The 19,984-nt window shown below is 38.7% G+C and overlaps 1 protein-coding gene across 3 annotated transcripts in view; it reads right to left on the reverse strand.

Annotated features, from left to right (window-relative positions):
- The window catches only part of trappc9 (trafficking protein particle complex subunit 9), a 250,147-nt gene that overhangs the window by 229,801 nt on the left and 362 nt on the right, over positions 1-19,984 (reverse strand). For 2 of the 3 annotated variants that reach the window (XM_042506368.2, XM_042506369.2), the window contains exons 2-8: positions 17,781-18,376; positions 14,021-14,166; positions 12,557-12,682; positions 10,300-10,326; positions 8,385-8,506; positions 4,553-4,678; positions 1,698-1,914 (exon numbers count right to left, since the gene is read on the reverse strand). In XM_042506368.2, coding sequence (XP_042362302.1) covers positions 1,698-1,914; positions 4,553-4,678; positions 8,385-8,506; positions 10,300-10,326; positions 12,557-12,682; positions 14,021-14,166; positions 17,781-18,364 — 1,348 coding nt within the window. In that variant the 5' untranslated portion in view covers positions 18,365-18,376. The remainder of the gene's footprint in view (positions 1-1,697; positions 1,915-4,552; positions 4,679-8,384; positions 8,507-10,299; positions 10,327-12,556; positions 12,683-14,020; positions 14,167-17,780; positions 18,377-19,984) is intronic. The other variant, XM_042506370.2, reaches the window with a different exon arrangement.

Consider the following 19,984-nt stretch of genomic DNA (forward strand, 5'->3'; position numbering starts at 1 on the left):
CGACCAGCATTCCTTGAAAATCGATCATGAGAAAAAAAAAAATACGGACATCCCTGAAGCTTTTCTGTTCACTGTGAGCTCTGCCTTTTTTCGCCAACGCGTCACCATTGAGAGGCTGCAATGAGCAAGGGTCAATAGTCTGTAGAACCAAGAGGCTTATCATGAGGACCTCACCAAAGGGTGTACAAAAACTCGGGTCACGTCTCGACTGTGCCCCTTTCTTGAGCAAAGTGGTGGCTTGAATTTTGAACACACTGGAGGAGCACTCTTGAAAACACAGCAAAGCCTGAGGTGGCGTGATGAACTATGTCTACACTGCTGCCACTCACCGGATCTGGATCAGGTGAGACTGCGCTGCTTTCAGCGTTTGAAAAAGATAAATTCAGTGAGATTTACTCCTTTTGGCTGATATAAAATCAGCACTACTCAACCCACGGGGGGCCCTTCTGTGCGGAGCTTGCATGTTCTCCCCGTGTCTGCGTGGGTTCTCTCCGGGGTCTCCGGCTTCCTCCCACAGTCCAAAGACATGCAGCTCAGGTTGATTGGTGACTCTAAATTGTCCTTAGGTGTGACTGTGAGCGTGTATGGTTGTCTGTCTATATGTGTCGGCCCTGCGATAGTCTGGCGACCTGTCCAGGGTGTACCCCTTCCTGTTAAGGAAGGATAAGTTATGTACCTCCTATGGTTCACCACTGTTTAGGTGCGTTGATCAATGGTTTAATGTTAAAATGACAGTTTAAAAAATAAAAAATACAGCTTTTTTTAAATATATGTAAAAGAAAATAGAAGAGGGAATGTTAAAAATATAGGAAAATAAATATATAAAAAATAAATAAAAGATATAAATAATTAAATATAGAGTTGTGGAAGTGCTCCAAGTAAAAATCAGTGCTAAAGTAATTAACACAAACTAAAACAAACATACACACTCGAGTTCATAATACTACCATAAAGTGATGAGTGCTATCAGTATCAAACCATTAAAATCTATTCTTCATAATGAGAAAGCGGGAAACACAAATCAATGGGGAAGCATTTGGTACACGCCGAATAATGTATACAGCAGCTCTAATACAGAAATGATGCCACTCACATAGATGATGTGCATACTCTTGAAATGGATTTATCTGCTAACTTTTAGGTTTAGGATGAATCAGAGCGTTTTTATAAACACTCAGAAAAACCTCTTAACTTCTGAAATCGATAGTGGGAAACAGGGACTGTTACCGTGTTCAGACTTTAGTTTCTGAATAGATGACAGAAAACTATTCTGCAGAAATATTGTTTTTCTTGTTGATTCCTTGTTTAAATCGATTATCACGCAAGAATACGAAACATTCTTTGGTTCCAGCTTCTCAAATGTGAAAAGGATTCACTTATTTCCCTAAAATATATTTGGATTTCAGACTTTTGATGAGTTATAACAATCAATTTAAAGGCATCCCCTTTTTAGCTCCACAAAATTGTGATGACTGTTTTTCGCTATTTTTGCACGTTTTAAAACTATTATATCAATTCACTGACAAAACTGACAATTAAAGTAATGAAAGCCCTGAAACTCACTGCATCCAATATGTTAGATGAGCAATTTGGAGATTAACATATTCCAATGAGAAGAAAAGGTTAATAACAAATCTGTTATCTCTATGTCTGAACATGGTCCAAAACATTTACGACCTCAGGGTATCCAAACTTACCTTTGCTGAAGTCCTTAGGATCGAGTGACAGGCTGTATCCGGGCAGCGTCTCCAGCAGCAGCTTGTAGCAGGCCCTCCAGCCGGGCTCCGGGATGGTGGGTGCCACGCACTGCATGGCTGCGACACGCTTGAAAAACGCAGACTTGCGATGGAAGCCGATGAGTTCGTAGAGCTCGGACAGGATGCTGTAGCGCTGGATCTTCTCCTCCTCTGATAGCTGCAGTTATGGGCACAACATGAATATTGTTTGCTTAATGTTACTTTACTTGGATGTTTGGACTTGCAGAATGATGTGAGTGCAGAGTTTGCCTTCACATTCATTTGCTAAAGGGGGAAGTTTATCTGCGCTCACCTTAAATCTGAGTTTAACCCTTTGAAACCTGGAGGGGCATCACTTGTCTTGTGCTGCTTTCAGACGCCTCTCACAAGTACTTAAATGTTGCGATTTCTTTAAAAAAAAACGTGGGAACAAAGGCAAAAAGAAACTTGGGAAAAAATGTTCCACAAATCGAAATAAATTTGCAGATTTCGAAAAAAAATGTGTTGGGGGAAAAAAAGAAAAAAACTAGGGGAAAAAAACTACATGTATAACTATAATATTAACAGATTAAAGATTATGTTACATAATTATTCTAATTGAGCACTTTTTTCCGAGTCTTGTTTGCCTTGTTTGTTTGTTTTATTTAATTTTATTCTTTTCTTTTTTGTTTTAATTAATTCTTCTATTGTTGCTCATTGCCTTTTTCCCATGTTTTTGAAAGCTAATTTGTTGAGGTTTCAAAGGGTTAATGGGTGTAAGTATGAGCAGGATTCACTGACATCAAAAGCCAATTAGGGTCAAAAATGCAACTTACACAAGTGCACATACAATGAGAATGGACTTTTTTTTATGAAATAAGAGACATCTTCTGTATACAAAATACCAATATTTGCATATTCATAGACTCTGGATGGTTCATGAGGGAGAAGGAGTAGATTAATTTTTAACTTGGTAATAAAACATTTTTTTGTGAAAAAATCATTTCAGAAACAAATTATTATTCAAAGCAGATTTTTGTATAGCTTTTAACATCTCTAGAGGGGATCTATAACCGTCCAAACATAATTATTTGTTCTTACAGTGCACTGGGACATCCTGCTAAGCAAATGAAGGATTATTAGGAATAATACTTTCCATTAGATTGCTCTATACTTACAGCTACACTAATAAATAAGCTGGCATCAGGCCTCTGATTATAGAATTATGATGCTATTGCAGGTGTATTAAAGGAACAGTTCACCCCAATTTCAAAAGCACATTTGTGTCTGTCGTACTATTTATATTTGTCTAGATTGTTTTATTGTGAGTTGCTGAGTGTTGAAGATATCCATATCTCATAGTCTGTGTTCTTTTCAAAATAAAATGTAACTAGATGGCACTCAGCTTGTGGCGCTCAAAACACCCAAAAAATACATTCAAAAAACTCAATGGCAATGTCTCTTTCCATAAATCATGACCCAGTTACTCAAGATAATCCACAGACTTTGTTGTGAGCAGTTTCATGTAGGAACTATTTTCTCTCTACTGAAATACACTCGCAAACTGAATCACTAAAGAAGCGTGCATCTACTCATGGACGAGAGGCTTTTGCTCTGGACAACGTGAGACAGAAACATTTATGGCGCCCTCCTTAGTTGATACCATCAACTGTACATAAAGATGGGCGGCATGACAGCTCCCCTATAGTGAATCCAAAACATCTCAGTCGCCCCCTGGTGGCTGGCTGCAGTATAGGTCATAAACCCCACCACCTCCATGTTAGTCGATGGGACATGGACCAAACTAAAAACTCAAAATACACAGCAAATAAAATTTTCCCAAAAAATGATCTCTGTCATTTTAGGTAGTTATCATCATCCTGATGCTTGTTCAAGTGTTTTTGTGATAAGTTTGGTTTTAATTAGTTATTTAATGCTATAAAACAGGGATTTAACAACATGGCTGACAGCTGCTTGTGCCAATCAGTGTGCTTGCAATCAGTGTTGCTGCTCATGAGTGGTCGGACGGGTGTATGGGCAGGAAAGTTGATACCGCAGAGATCACTACTGTGCATACTCTGGACTCTGAATAATGTCACCAGAGCAAGATGGCAGCTTCACTTCTGTACAGCGAGGGTAAGTGAAGACACGTCATCCATCTTTATATACAGTCTGTGGCTGTTACATTAGTTAGCTCAGTGGTGCTATGTGAGTTAGCAGTAGATGGATGCCTCTGTGCAGTGATACGGTTGGCAGGTGTAGTTTGGCAGAAAAAAACTAGTTCCTACATGAAACTTCTCAAAACAAGGTCTATGGAAAGAGATATCGCTGTTGAGTTTTTCAGATGTATTTTTTGTGAGCTCTGCAACCCGAGTGCAATCTAGTTCCATTACACTGGAGAGAAGGCAGACATCTCTGTGGCCGATATCTCCAACACTCTGCAACTCACAAGAAAACAATCTTGACTGGCAAATAACCCTACAGGTAAAAGGTAAAAAATGTGTATTTGTGATTTGGGAGTGCCCCTTTAAGACTTAAAATCAGTGGAAAAGAGGCCACTGACCTAAAAGGTGAGCCTGGAGTAAATTTAATTGGCTGCTAAGGTCACAGAAGTAGACTTAAAAATTGTTAAACACAACTGTTAAATGTATTGTTTTAATAATGTAATGTTAGGACTGAAATGGAATGATTTAGGGGATTTCTGTTTTATGATGCTGTTTTGCTTATAGTGATATATAATCCAGTGTCCGTGTTTGAACTGTAAATTATAATTAACTACATTAATCATCCTGTGAAGCCGACATGAAAAGCATTTATCTCTCAGTCAGACGGCTTACCTGTCCCAGGTTGATGTAGACAGCGTTCTGTAGGAAATCTGAAGCCTCCCTGGCCCTCTTCTGAATGGCCAGCACCCTGACCGCTTTCACGCAGGCCTCCAGCTCGATCACGCCTGCGTTCTTATACTGTGGGAGATAAGAAGAGGGGCAGGGGGGGAGGCTCGCTTAATGAAAAATGAACAGTCAATGAGGGTCGCCTTGACTCCTGCAACCCACCTCATAATCGGAGGGAATGTTTTTTCATTAACATACGACCACCCTCATCAGTCACAGCAAACGTGGGGTGACAGACAAGTGTGATAACTCAGATCCCGTCACTTGTTTTTCAGGGATTCCCAGCCGCTGCTGCTGAGACTGTGATTCCACTAAAACACAATAAAATAACCTGAGCTACTGCTGCTGAAGCTGAGGCTTCATGCCACGCGCAAGTGTGTGCATTTTTAATCTCGCAGTCCCTCAACTTCCCTCCACTTCCACCCTCATTGTCTCCTTATTAAAATTCAATTAATATCTGAATGGCTATGTGTTGAGATGTAATTTAATTCTGAATGAACTAGTTACAGGTAAAAGGGCTGAGGGAGGTCAGTGCAAAAAGGCAATTATAATAATGAAGATAAAGCGCAGGGTTGCTTCTGAATAGTTTGGGAGCATAATGAGCCTATTCAGCTTTCCCTAAGCAGTAAGGATACTTTAATACTATTCTTTGTGACTTTGTACGGTGCTCAAAAGAGACTACAAATACATTATGCCACGAACTGATACATAATTCATCTGGTTTTGTCTATCAAATGCTTTTTAAAAGGTTTTCACTCACTAATATGGTTCTATTTCCACAGATTACACATCCTCTCATGCTTGTCTGTAAGTCTTAACCCGGCGTAGCATTCAGGAATAAACAGCTGCTGTCAGCATGTCCTGCTCTCATGACTTTAACAGTGCTGTCGCTGCCTTCAAAATTCATCAAACCTAGTCAAATACTGCCCCCTGGTGTCCTGGATGAATATTACTACACAGACAGGTCATTTTTGCATCTGAAGAACTTCACCATTATCTTTGTTCAGTTTATCTAAAAACTGGAGAGCGGTGTGTGGCTACCTGGATCGAATGCAAGTGTATGAATGTGAAACTGGTTCTCCATCAAGTTCCAATTCAAGATCGCTGGGATAATTTTTAAGGCCTCTCGGGCCCTGTTTTGTCTATCCCAGGTATTTATCCTACCTAAAATCAAAAGGAAAAAGCCTTAAGGCATCTGTCTACATCAGGATGCTACTGACTTCCCTGCTCTCTCTGTGACACCCTCAATTCATTATTTTTTTTCAGACCTCCCCTCCAGCATATAACAATAAATCCTATTGATATAATTAATTCAACTACATCAATAGGACATCTGGGATAGCTTCGTGGACTTTTTAAAAACAAAATTTTGACAAATAAAACCAAAGACAGGAGTGGGGTCGGGGCAATCGCAAAATAAGAATAAAAAGTGTTGTAGCCCATGCAATCCTCAAGATTTCTGTACATTGTAACTTCTGTCACAACATTAATTAATTAATGTATTTATTTATATATATATTGTTGCTGTTTTTTTTGTTTTGCCTTTTCATTTAATGGTATACCATATTTGCTGCCAAGGCTAGTTTATTTATATAATATATCTGTTATAATAAATAATAATAATAATAATAATAATAATAAATAACAATAACAATAATAATAATAATAATAATAATAATAATAATAATAATAATAATAATAATAACAATAATAATAATAATAATAACACATGCCCCCAGATAAGTCACATAAAATGAGTGGATTAATCAAATAAAATGAATAATTCATTGAATTTCATTGCTATTTTCCCTAAAATCACCACATGCCCATAATAACACCAAGAGCTTCAGTGTTTGTAACAATGTTTCCTACGGGGCTCATGGTGCTGACTGAAGCTGAAATTACATTTTCAACTCAATTTTTATAACTAACAATATTGCCTTCTGGAAATAAGAAAAAAAAGTATTCTGACTTTTGCAAATGAACTGATTTTTTTTTGTTTTTTGGCTCATTGATGTGACTTAAATAGTTTTTGGACAACAACGTGGCACTGTAGAAGCGAAGAATAAGATACATCAGACAATACTTGTTAATAGGATGAATTCATTGTTGAAGTATTTTTTGATTTAAGACATTCAGTCACGGAAAAAGGCAACTCATTACCTACTAATTGTGTTTGGTTGCTTTGATTTAGTTTTTTATGGCTCTTTTATTGTGCACATGCTTTTGTCATTTACTGTGAAGCACTTTGTGATGTCTGGCTTTGAAAAACAATATAAAAGTTTACTTTAGTTGACTCACTTCAGACTTAAGAATTTAGGAAAAACATTACTAAAGCTGCAGTTAACTTCTAAGAAAATAACTTTTATTCTACTGGCATTTGTTAGAATCCTTCACGGCTCACGTACAACAGCCAACCGGAGCCTAGGAGTCTGTTACTGCATTGCCTATTTCTCTCTGTGAAAAAAAATCAATCAAAAAACGTCTCTAATGCAGCTGTCATTCATGTCAGTCACTGCTGACTTGTGGTCAAACTATCAAACGTGAGCAGCAATGATCAAATATGAATCAAGATATTGTAACTGCATTGCCTATTTCATGAAACATCAAATGCGGTGGCATGGTGTTGTTGTGGCTAGCACTGTTGTGACTTTGTGCGTAATCCCTGTGTCAGTGTGCAGTTTTTGTTCAGCTTCTCCCTTCCTGTCTTCCTCCTACAGTCCAGAGACATGCAAATTAATTGGTGACTCTAAATTGGCCATTGGTGTGAATGTGCATGTGAACAGTTGACTGTCTCTATGTGTATCCGTCTCTCGCCCAGTGTCAGCAGGGATAGGCTCAAGCCCCGCCCAAAACCCTTAAGAGGTTTAAGCGGTTACAGCGAATGTTTGAATGAATCCTTAAGTGCACTGTGTAGCTGTAAAATGAGAACGTTTGTGACCATGTTGACAACACTCAGGCCAAAAAGAAGCACTGGCTTCATTTAAAAGGTTTACTCTGGTGGATGGGCAGTAAACCTTTTTCATGTTACAGCTAAACAGTACACAAAAATATGTTTCTGAAAACATTTGAGAGGCAAAATAGGCAATGTAGTAACAGAATCTTGATTCATATTTGTTCGGGGCTGACAGGCTGACCGCATTTACGAGCAGTGATCGACATGATTCACGACTATGTTGGATACTTAGACTCTGATTGGCTGTTTCTGGTGAGTAATGGTGGACTCTAGTAAACACCATTAGAGGCAAAATGAGTGGTAGGGAGGACCTGATTTTTTTTACAGATTATCTGTCTCATATAATACTGTGTGGACGTAGTGACAGCTTCAGCAAAAATGACAAAAACATTTTTTTTATGAAAATTACCAACAACAGCTTCAGCAGTCCTTCCCCCATACTATTTTTTCCAATTGAAAATTCAATACCTGCAATACAGTGTTTAGCAAGATAGACACACAGCAGTTTGTTTTTGTATAACTGATCAATATGCTTGTTGTCCATGTAAACCCGTATTTAGACTGGATTTCCGATTGAAAATTTGTTTTTGATATAATGAACAAATACATTATTTTCATAATATCAGTTTTCAGTGTTGTATTGTCTCGTGGTGTGAATGTGGTTATAATTCTTTCTATATTTCAAACCTACGGGCAAACAGTTTTTTACCTTTAAATCACACAGTTTGATAACACTGAAGTTATTATCCATGAGTATCTTTAATCCAACAACAATATCGGTTGAGTACTTGATTAAAGAGTAGTGTGGTTTTTGATTAGTACCTTTCCATAGTAGGAGATGGCCTCTTTGTATTTCTCGATAATGTCCTCCTGACTCAGGCAGTTCTTTGCTCGTCCAATCTCAGTGCTGGTGTCCGCACTGATGCCATTGGCTGTGAGAGCACCTACACTCAAAAGAGGACGGGATAGGATTAGTTTGGGAGAGACACCAGGGTGGCCGTGCGTCTGTCTGCTCCACCAAAAAAGGAAAAGAAACAACAGGAGTGACAACAGGAAGGAGGGTAAACTGAAATCCACCACTTCCTCTTATGCATACCACCCTATCTACCACCGCCACATGCATAAATATATCAAATCAGACACTGATACACAAACAGTGGTTCACAGAACAGGATTAACATATCTGAACAGATAACAATAGATAATGTTGAATGAAACTGTGTGAAACGTGTTTATCCAAAGCTCTGGTGCCTCCTGATGATCCCACTTTAAACTAAATATAAATCATAAATCTCCACCAACTCGTCCCGCTCTCCCTTACCAGCAGTAATAAGTTATATTAGTAAATATTCTGAAGTCTGTGGCCTCTCTAAGATGTGATCACGATGATGTGTATGACTGACGTCCCATTCAGAGTTAAACCCGCACCTGAAATGTTTCAGAGGCAATCGCAAGGTGCACCTCTAGGCCAAATCTGATTAGAATACAGATTCCAATTGAGAGCGCATCGCCTAGCAACGGGGCTGTGTCCATAGCAACACTGTGGTGCTGTCACTATGACAAACGTGTGAATAAGGTAATGCTGCATTGCACTACTTCTTAAGCCAATTTGCACACGCATCAGGACATAGAGAAACAACTTCAGGCAATAATTGCACAAATAAAGTAGATCATTTCTGTGGCGATCAAATTACAGGATATGAAAAACACTGTGTGACTTATTTATCATAAGAAGATGAAAATTTAAGCAACAGTAAGAATTCAACAACCGGAGGATCAAAGTATGTACCACTGGTGATGAGCTGCCACCTGCTGGTGCTTCAACAGACATACTGAAGGTAACCTTGAGTTCAGGTGGCTAAATATATGGCAGCATAAAGCTGCTCAGTATCAGGTCATAACATGAAATGTTTCTTGTTATAACAAGACTTTTTTGTGTTTTAACAAAATATTGTCATGTTATAACAAGATATTTTCATGATATAATAATGTGTTTTAATGTTATGAGATATTCTCATGTTATATTATTATGTTATAACCAGATATCTTCATGTCCTAAAAACAGTTTTAATGTTATTAGAAGATGTGTTCACATCATAACAACGACATTTTCATGTTTTAATGAGACAAGAGAAGCTTTCGTTTTTTAAAAAAATAAAACTTTTCCTGTTGAAGCAAGAAAACATCTTGTTATAACAAAAAAAAATTCTGTAGTTACATGAAAACATCTTGGAAAAACATGATTTTTTTCCAGTTATTACCTGATACTGTTCTGTTTCTTTCTGGCCTCCCAGCTCTACCCATTTGTATAAATTTGCTCAAAAATCATTTTAACATTTTTTGATAGTGTTATGTGATTTTTGTTTAATAATAATCAAGAGTAAAATGTTACTTGTTAGAGCAATATTACCTCAAAAAAAAAAAGGAAAAGACCTTTCTAAGAGTGACCTTGAACCATAGTCGTGATAGTGATCGGCAAAAGTGTGGCTGTGAGAAAGAGCAGGTACATTAGAAAAATAGAAAACAAAAAGGGTGATGGTAAACCAACACAGGAGGACACTACCTGCCACAAGGGGGGAAAAATATCAATCAATTTTCAAAGGATAAAATAAACCACAGGAATTAGGAAGCCGATGATGTGAGATGAAAAATGACATCAAACACAAGGGAAAAGTGAGCACAAGCAAACAGGCAGACTGATGTCTACAGGGAGCTATGTTGGTTAGACATACCATACCTGGGTCAATGAGAACCTCCTGAGCCCCTACAGACAGAGAGAAAGAATGCAGATTCACTCCATGACGCAAGGCGCAATGTTAGCAGTGTTAGTCCCAACAGTCGGCTCAACGGCTGCTGCTGCTGCTGCTCTTCTCCTACAAAATATACTTATCAAGAGTCAGGATCAATTTTTGGCATGCATGTGAATTCACCTAAACAAATTAAAAGGTGGCACTAATTTTTATTGAGTTGGTCCCTGTTATATTCGCATTCACACACGGGTGATGTGATCAACAGTCCAGCCATTGGTTTCGCACTTTTCCACTAATCAGCAGATGGAAGTGACGATCTGAGATGCACAGCGATGCACAAACAGACGCGAGAAGAAGAAGAGTGCTGGCCAGTAAATATGGAAACAATGCAGGGTTCAAACTTCAAATCAGCTTTGCAAAAAATTTTTTGAGAGGAAGCAAAAGCGCCAGGCACTTGTTAGACACGTCATGCATTTCGGTCAGTGATGCATGGATGAACTGCAAACATCGGTTTTGTTTGTTTACAAGGGTACACGTAAAGATCGCCTTGTAATCATCACATAAAGATTATGCGAAAGTAAATCTTTTTTCATTTAAACTGGTGAGTGATTCAAATTCATTTCATTTAGTGTCGAAATGATTTATTTAGTTATTTGACAATTTTGACCAAAAGAAAAGTTGTTTCATTAATTTATGAGGAAAAAAATTACTACATTTATTGTGGTTAAAGCTTCTAATACAGAAAAAAATGCCTGCCTATTTTTACTGCAATACCACTACTGCTGCCACTGGGAGTCACGCCCCTTGTATTTGCACTTCCAGTTATCTGTATTTAGGAGTACATCTAAATTCAACTCTACAATAGCTTCGTGTGCACTTTAAATTCACCATACCTGATTGCTGTCCCTAGATTATAATACAGTACATAACCACTTCTACTGTATACATATAGGTAATTTATCAGTTTTCATATTGTGCATATCATAGTTACACAACTGACAAATTATGGCTGTAGATATTGTACTGTACATGATGTAATGTTTTCTGTTTATTTTCTTTATTTGTTTATAGTGCTGTACCTGACAATACTTATTTCTTATCTATTCAGTCAGTTAAAATCCATTGAATGTGCACAACTATAGATAAAGATTAGGCTACACCAATATTATTAGTGGTCAGCTACTTTTAGAATTAGGATTCTAATTAGGATTAGAAATAGGATTGTTCCAACGCTTGTGATCCAAAAAGTTCTGAAAAAAAGTGTTTTAGTCAAATTTATTGGTTTTGTTTTTTTTTAATCTAAAAAAATATTCTGCTTTCCATATTAATTGGTGTTAAGCTTTTTAAATCGAACATTTTTATTGTGCTCAAAAAATAAATGTGGCTCCTGGATTTAAAGAGAGGCTTGCACCTGTATTAGTGGGGCGGTCTAGCAGCATTTTAACAGCACCATATATAACATGTATTCATTAAAGAATTTTTTTTTTTTTTAAAGAAAAGCTCATTTGATCCAATGAATCACTTTTAAATTGAGGATTTTTAAGAGGACTTTTTTTAAGGTGACGTCATCATAAAATGTGATGACAGAAATTCAAAGCTTCATTTTCACACCTCAATTAAAAGCTCATAATGTAAAAAAAAATGTGTTACAGACCTATAACTCTATATATCTCTATATGAACTTTGCTTGTGTTTTCTGGTGAGATGGTAAAATCGGTGTGTTTACTGAAATGGTATTTACTTTTGCAATGACAAAGTTTAATCAAACCATATCTAATTTCAAATCTCTAAAAATCAGATGAATAAACTCAACAATTATCTGTAATAATAATCTGTAAATGAATCAATAATTAAAATAACCATTAATTGTAAGTGTAATTTATCAGTGCTTATATACAAACTGGTGATTCTCTGGTGACTGTAGTTTTGCGCACAGCAATGTTAATATCACACCATGTTCATAGCGTGTTAATGACAAAGTAGAGACAGATTCAATGATGTTAAGTTTGAATCAAATTAGCAGTCATCGGGGTAAACAAGAGAAGCTTCAGCAGTTTAGGAAGCTGACATCTTGTACTCTCCACACAAAGGAAGCAGCTTAGCTGAGCAATGCTTAGCGAAGTTTGAGGTGACAGTCGGCAGTGATGTTACTCAATCACAGCTCACTCACAGACAACAGCCTTCAGTTATTATCCCATCCAGACCGATGTTTCCATCAGTCTGCTTCCAGAGGGATGTGCTCACCTGGTCTGTGGCGTTTCCCTGCGTCTGCTGGCTGAGAGATGCTTGGCTTGCGTCCCGCAGTCTTTCCCGCTGTGCCTCCAGGGTAATGGAATATGACAGAGGCTGAACACAAACCCTCCAACGCAGCTAGAAGTACACAAATAATAAAAGACAAACATTGTATCTCTACTTCGCTCTTATTGATTGTTTTGCAGCAACTTTTTATGATCTAAGAAGAAACATTTTCTAGTGTTGCTCTCACTGCATGTCAGTATGCATCTGTCTTGTCAAACTTAGCTTAGATGAAACCATGCCCACTATCTTACAACAAAAGGATCAAAGGCTGGGTTCTTATGTAAACCACATTCGTGTCCTGCAGAAATACAACAGCTGCAGTAGTTTGAAAAAAAAGCTTTATGGAGCACAGAATTTGAGGAATTTACTGTTTATCAGACCACAAATGAAGAATTAGTTGCGCTTCCTGCGGTCTCTCTGCCTTCCTTCACATCACTAAAAGACTAGACCGCCAGGAGGAGAGCGGCAGCAGCTCTGGAGATGCACCTTCAGTTAGTGGCTGTAGCCTCCCGACTCAGCCAGCTCAAACCCCAGCACCAGGGGTCTGATCCCAGCCCAACCAGACTCCCTGCCAGGTCAGCAAACTTTCTGTTGCTGCCTATATACAGGTTACACCCAGTGCTTGCCACCAGTCCACTGTGAGCCCCCAGCACAAGCTTATTTAGTAACAGTGTAAACGTTACATTGTTTCTTAACCAGAGAGCACTCACAAGTTCATCTTTAAACTGTAAAATCTCAGTGCACAACTTTGTCATAATTCTTTAATAAGTTGCACTTAGAGTTTACATTCATGAATGTGAAAACACAGATGCTTCACACACATCTTCCCCACAGCAGCACAGGTTATCTGTGCAATCAGCACAGATTTAAGGTGGACACCTGAGATTAGTGTCGCTGCTTCAGTATCAAACCAAATGTCTCCCCTTCAGTTATGGCGTTTAAATGTATAAAATGTATAAAATGTCATAACTTCGTTGTGTAATCCCATTAAACATTTGTGAGAAATTGTGTCATAATTTGTATATAAACTCTTGAGTTAGGGCCAAAAACATGTTTTGTAAGGTCAGTGACTTCACTTTGACCCTTGACCACCAATTAATAATCGTTTTATTCCTTCAGGTGAACGTTTGTGCCAAATGTGAAGAAATTCCCTCAAGTTGTTCTTGTGATATTGCGTTCATGAGATGGCCAGACACAGACAGACAATAATATGTACAGACGGACAGATGGTAGCATGTATAACCTGAAAACACAAAGCCTCCGGCCACGGTCATCCCCAGCACGGAGGCATAAAAACCCAGCATCAGTCAGACTGGTGCATTTCAAGGAGACATAAGCTAATATTGAGTAATTCAACAAATTCAAGTAAATTCCATCTTATAGTAACAAGCCATCATTGTCCAGACTTACCACCTAGCCAGAGGAAGTCATTAACCCCCCTGAGCAGCTCCACAGCCATGTGGTAGTGGACCAGGGCATCCTGCAGCATGCCTGCCTGGAGACACAAGTCCCCTACATGCTTCCTCATCCTGCCCTGGCAACGCTTTTTATAATGCCTGAGAGAAAGCAGGAGGAAAAACTTTTTCAGTCAACAAGAGGATGAACAGCATGGTTTGAATAATAATATATGTTTTTGGCTTTAGAACTGATTTTGGTTGATTCATAACGCAGACATTCCTTTTGTCAAAAAACACAGACTTTCTGCTCTTGTCATTTCTTATGTCAGCAGGGTGCCAGGAGAGGAGACTCAACTGAATCTTATCAGCTACAGAGGGGATGTATGGGATGGTCGAGCACAAGCAGAAGGCAGCAACAAAACAAGGACATGAGTATGAGCTGACCTACGACCCTGTAGTCTTGCACAATAACACAGGGAGTCAGGAAAGAGCATCCTCACCAGGATACGGGAGAAATGTAACTGTTATGAGGAACACAGGGTTCCTGCAGCTTCAGGCAAGATAGATTTAAGACTTTTTTATTACTTTTTTAATGCCACTTGGATGTCACTTTAAGACCAATTTTCTAATAACCAGAATTGAAGACGGACAATTTATTTCTGCCCAAATGTTTATTGTACTATTAAACATGAGATTTTTTTATCCAAAAAGTTGGGGGGAAAAAGTTAAGATTATCTAAGCCAAATGTGGAACACATGGATGACACTAAACTATAATATAGACATAAAAGATTTTATTTAGTTTACAAACAGAAGTGGGAAATATCTGGTATTTCTGGCTGGATTTCTGGGTAATTTTGTGTTGCTTAATCTGCATGTATGATCCCACTGCTTAGATTCCCATCATGATGAGTTTAAGAAAAGGAATCTATGAAATGAAAACAAAAAACAGATGTTATCAATTATTTTGAGATTGTAAAATGCAAAATCAGAAAAAAAAATCATAAAATCCTACTTCCCATGACTGAGCATTTTTAAGACTTTCGAAAGATTCATTTAAGTCGTTTTAATATCAATAAAGGCCTTATGTTTAGACTAATGAATTAAATGCCCTTTAAGACTTTTTTAAGGATCCGCAGGAACCCTGGGAAAATTATGAACTGCACTGTGCAAGACATTTGAGCTTTCCGAAAGACTGGGAAGATCATGTGAGAACAAGATCAGCAGGTGATCGAGGACTCAAGATAAAATAGAGCCATTGGCAAAAGATTTTCCTGGCTGTATAGACGCAAGAATAATCTACATAAAGATCTGCATAAACACATTATTGTGGAAACTCTATATCAGATATCTGGCGGATTAAAAATTAATGCAATGGTTTGTTGGCTACTCCTGAATAACAATGTAATTGTTGTTGCAGAGTGAAATGAAACGGCTGCTCTTCAGGGAGTCATGAAAAAATAACCACAACTATTAAACTTGATCTTTTGAAATGGATGCCATTATCAAACTCGTGTTTTTATGAGTAGCTGCAGGGCTACGCCAAGCTGGAAGTTTATGTTGGCTCTCATGGATAAAGATCCATGATCCTTCGCCAGCGTCTCACTTCAGCTACAGACAAAATCCCAAAGTGCACCTTCCCAATTCAACTGTTCTCCTGCAGCTGGAAGAACCTCAGTCGCAATTTATGTGCCAAACTGTGTTCACGGGGTCCAAACTATCAGCTCCTCCTTTCAAAGACCATACCAGTGTTTTTGAATGTTTCAGCAAATAAATAATTATATTGTGATGAACATAAAGGTTGAGCATCTTCCAAAGCACATGAATAGGCTTTAAAATGATAAAGGTGGCCACTGGTTTCACTCATTTTGTGAAGTAAATCCAATTGCAGAGACTGCAAACATCCCTGTGACAAGGGATTCATCATTCTTGATAAATGATGAAACATTATGGCCAAAGCTTTGGCTTCCTAACTAAAAAAAACTACACATAATACTTACAAAAATGCATGTCTTTTGTGTTTTCTAGAAAGAACTAGCCAATGCCATTTGGTACTAACTATAGGGAAAATAGAGACAGCATTAAACTGGTGAAAATAACTACTAGTGTAACCTAGATGGTCTGTTAGTCAGTGCAAAGCAGGTCAATAATGAATTACGATTTAGCAGATTTTGATTGGCTCTTTCTTTAAAAGGAAATCGATTGCTTCCATAGAACTACTGCACAATTTTATGTTTTTTTCCAGGAAATGTCCTGGGAAATTAAAGCAAAATTATGAATCCCTTAAACAAAGAGTTGCCAAGTTTACATCTCTGTCTCATTGCAAAAAAAAAATGGTTTACACATTTCCTATTATCGCAAAAACACTCTTCTTATTTTATTATGAGATATTATATAAAATATTCAAATCTTATAATTACATATGATCATTTCAAATTACTATATGTAAGAATATACAGCAAACTTTCCTTTTTTTGGCGTGCATATACCTTACGTTCTACTGCTCCATCTGTGCCCAGAGTGCACTCATCACTCCAACAGAATAGTGCAATAAATAACCAACTGTATTGTAATGGCGCAACAAACGCTCTAAAAAAATAGAAAATCGACAGGTGGCAGCAGCTTTTACATCGAGGCAGGCTGCTAATAAATACATGTGTGGGAAAACCCTGGAATAGATGGATAAACAAACAGACATACAGCCAGACAGATAGCTCGATAGATGGATAATGAAACCAGTGGCTGCCAGCAGAGCAGAAAATTTAGCAATTAAGACTATGCATGATCTGTAGTAAATGAGCACACGCATATAAAAACATGGGTATGGTCCTTTAACTGCCATCTGACTCAGTCATACAAATAGTTTAAGAATGTAAATTAGTGGCCCAAATGGGGGAAAAAATGGTCATAAGTTCTCTGTGAGCAGTAGGTGGTCAACCGAATGTAACTTAGGAGCCTACTTACAGAAATAGTGCCAAACACGAGATTACTGATATGTGTGCAACTCAAGCAACAGACTGTAATGTTGTACTGCAAATCTGGCCTCCCTTATGATAAGGTGGACTGTGATCAGCCTAGATTCATTCTTAATTTTAGCTAGGGTTACTGCTGTGTACTAGACTACGCTGCCAAAAGCTTTTATTCATATCAGTGTTACTTACACAGCTATGAGGATATTTTTGGGCTTACATACAATAAATAATGCAACATGCACAGTACAAACAACAACAACAGACATGGTTCCAGTGCAAGTTATTGCTTATGATATGAAAGACTGCAAATGTTCCTGGTTGCTGCAGCTGCTCTATAGCATCTTCCTGAGGGCAGTTTAAATTGAACCCTGCGGAGGAGCGATGAGTTTGGCTTGGAGTCATGAGCAAATGCACAACAGCACAGAGGTCTGGTGTTGTCTTTCGGGGGAGAGCTAAAGCTGATGGGATCAGTAAGGGTCAACTAAACTTATGAGTCTAACCGTCTCACCTTTTCACACCCAACAATAAACTCACAGGACAGTATGAAAGAAAAAAGAAGAAAGACAAATAAACCAAGGTGAACAAACGAAAATGAACGCAGCAAAAATCAAAAGACAGATTTTTGAGAGGATCAGTTTTGAGCAGGCAAGGCTGATATGTAACAAGCAAGTTGACACAGAAACACACACACAATAACGACTAACAAATAATGCAGTATATCACATTAACTGTGAACATTCAAGGGACTCCTTAAAGTGCTTTTGAAAATGGCGTTACGGTGCAAAAGCAGAAAAAAACTCACCTGCTGTCCGTGTCCAAACCCACAAAATCCTTCTTCTCGAAGGGAACACAGAGCAGTGGGATCTTGTCACCTGACTTGTCTGTGGCCCGGTCAAGCCGCTTAGACTCCAGGACAATAAATATGGACTCCACAAAGTCGTCCACTCTCTTCTCCACATCAGGGCAGTCTTCAAAGCTGGGGTAGAAGGCCACATCTGTCCGCTGCTGCTCTGCGACTTCTCCCTGCAGCCCGAACACTAGCAGCCGCGAATCGTACAGGGTGGAGCTGTACACCTCCTTCTGGCCGTGAAAGCGCTCGGCAGTCTGAGGCCACTCCTTCGCCGAGGTGCAGGTGGTGATGGCGATGAGGCCCACCACCTTCCGGTGTGTCTGGAAGTCTCCCCACTCATTGTTCTCAGGCAGGTAGTGGTGGCGGTAGCGAATGTAGAGGAGGCGCTGGGAGTCCCTGATGCTCACCTGGCTCACGCTGGCGATGCGTTTGTAGATCTTGAAGAACTGGTCCTCAGGTACAATGCCGACCGGCTGGACCACCACCAGGACTGTCTGGTGGTCCTCGGCACACTGCATGTAGTCTGGGACGCTCATGTTCACATGTGGCTTCAGGGGACAGAAACACAAAAATATTTAACAGAGGTGATCATATTACTACTATTATTTATCACATATCATGTAGTAACTTCTGCGCATCTTAATATTATGACTTTATTTTTTAACCCTCCTAACATATGTACAGTTGAAAGTAGTTCCAAAGAAAACTGTTCATGGCATCTACAGAGTAAACAGGATATTGTTTCTGTAAGGAGATACCCCTGTTGACTTTTTCCAATGCATTTTTTTTATTGTGTCATTATTTTAGGTGTAAATATCTCAAAACTTAGGTACATAAAATATTAGCCTAATTAAAAAGAAAACCATTTTTGTACTAGGTTATTTAAATTAGTATAAATATTCTCGGATGATTAACACTAACAAATATCAAGGGCATCTCTGTTCAGTGTGACATGCACTTAGTGGCAAATCTTCCTATAGGAAACATAGGCAGCTGGTTCTGGCGCGCCAAAATCCTCCACCTCCAACTCTGTGTTCATCAGAGTGATCATCACAGTCAAAATGTGCTACAGCATTGATGGGTATCGGGTAGTGATGAGCATTGTTTAGGCCACACTGCCTGCATGAACAGCGCATGACAGCTACCTCGCTGAGCTGCTGTGGCTCGCACGCGCGTGCTGTTAACATTGTTGCTGTGGCGCTGCTGCAGAGCTGCCTGCTGCTATGACTACTGTATTTCCACAACTAAAAGTCAGCAATCCACTCATTTACGGAGCCATGTAAGCCAGTGCACTGTCAACAAAATGGTCTTACAAATATTTCACATTAAAAAGCCCAAGGTAAACTATTAAAAGAGTTCTGTCCACAGAAATGTTTTCCACAGAAAACAGAAAAAAATACATTGAAACTCTAGAGAAAGGTGGTATGATGTCAATTTGAGTATCAAAACACCATTTTCACTGTCTGTTTTTACTGAGACCACAACGTCACATGCAAAAAAGGCAAGACTCCATATCTCTAGATGTTCTGCAGCGGCCGGACAGCAGCCGGGCAGCACCACTCACGCTGGCAGAGTGGCTGCTCTTACCTGTTAACATGAGCGTCAAAATTTTTAAAAAAAAATAACAGGTTCCGCTACACACATGCACTGCTCACACAGGCAATGTGTCCTGGGCATTAAGGTAAGAGAAAATGAAAAGGCAAAAGCCGTTCGGGACAAACAAAAGACTTAAGTTGCTTAATAGAGGTTATTTCTCAGTAGTTCTGCTTGTTCTTGTTTGTATTAAATACAAGATATATTTATTTACTAATCTGTCTATTAACCTATTAAGGGGGGCGCCTTGGCAAGCTTGCAAAGGGGCTCACAATGTGCTAGGTCCGGCACTGCATGTACTCCCAAACAGCCTGACGTTTGAATGAAAAAGTGCTGCTTGGACACCCTAAAGTACACAGAACGACAAACCGGATATAGCGACTCCTAGCTAGACCAAAAAAAAACTTAAAACTTTCTAATTTCGACGTCTCCTCTGACGAAAACCAAAGCATCACCTGCTGCTGTCTTTGCTAACATAAACACCAAACAGTGTCAGCTAAATGTGACAGCTGACATCGTTATTAGAGCGGTTATACATAACAAGCACCAGCCATGAAATAAAA

Source organism: Plectropomus leopardus, chromosome 17 (genome assembly GCF_026936395.1).
Source record: "Plectropomus leopardus strain MGB_pleo_1.0 chromosome 17, ASM2693639v1, whole genome shotgun sequence".
NCBI lineage: Eukaryota > Metazoa > Chordata > Actinopteri > Perciformes > Serranidae > Plectropomus > Plectropomus leopardus.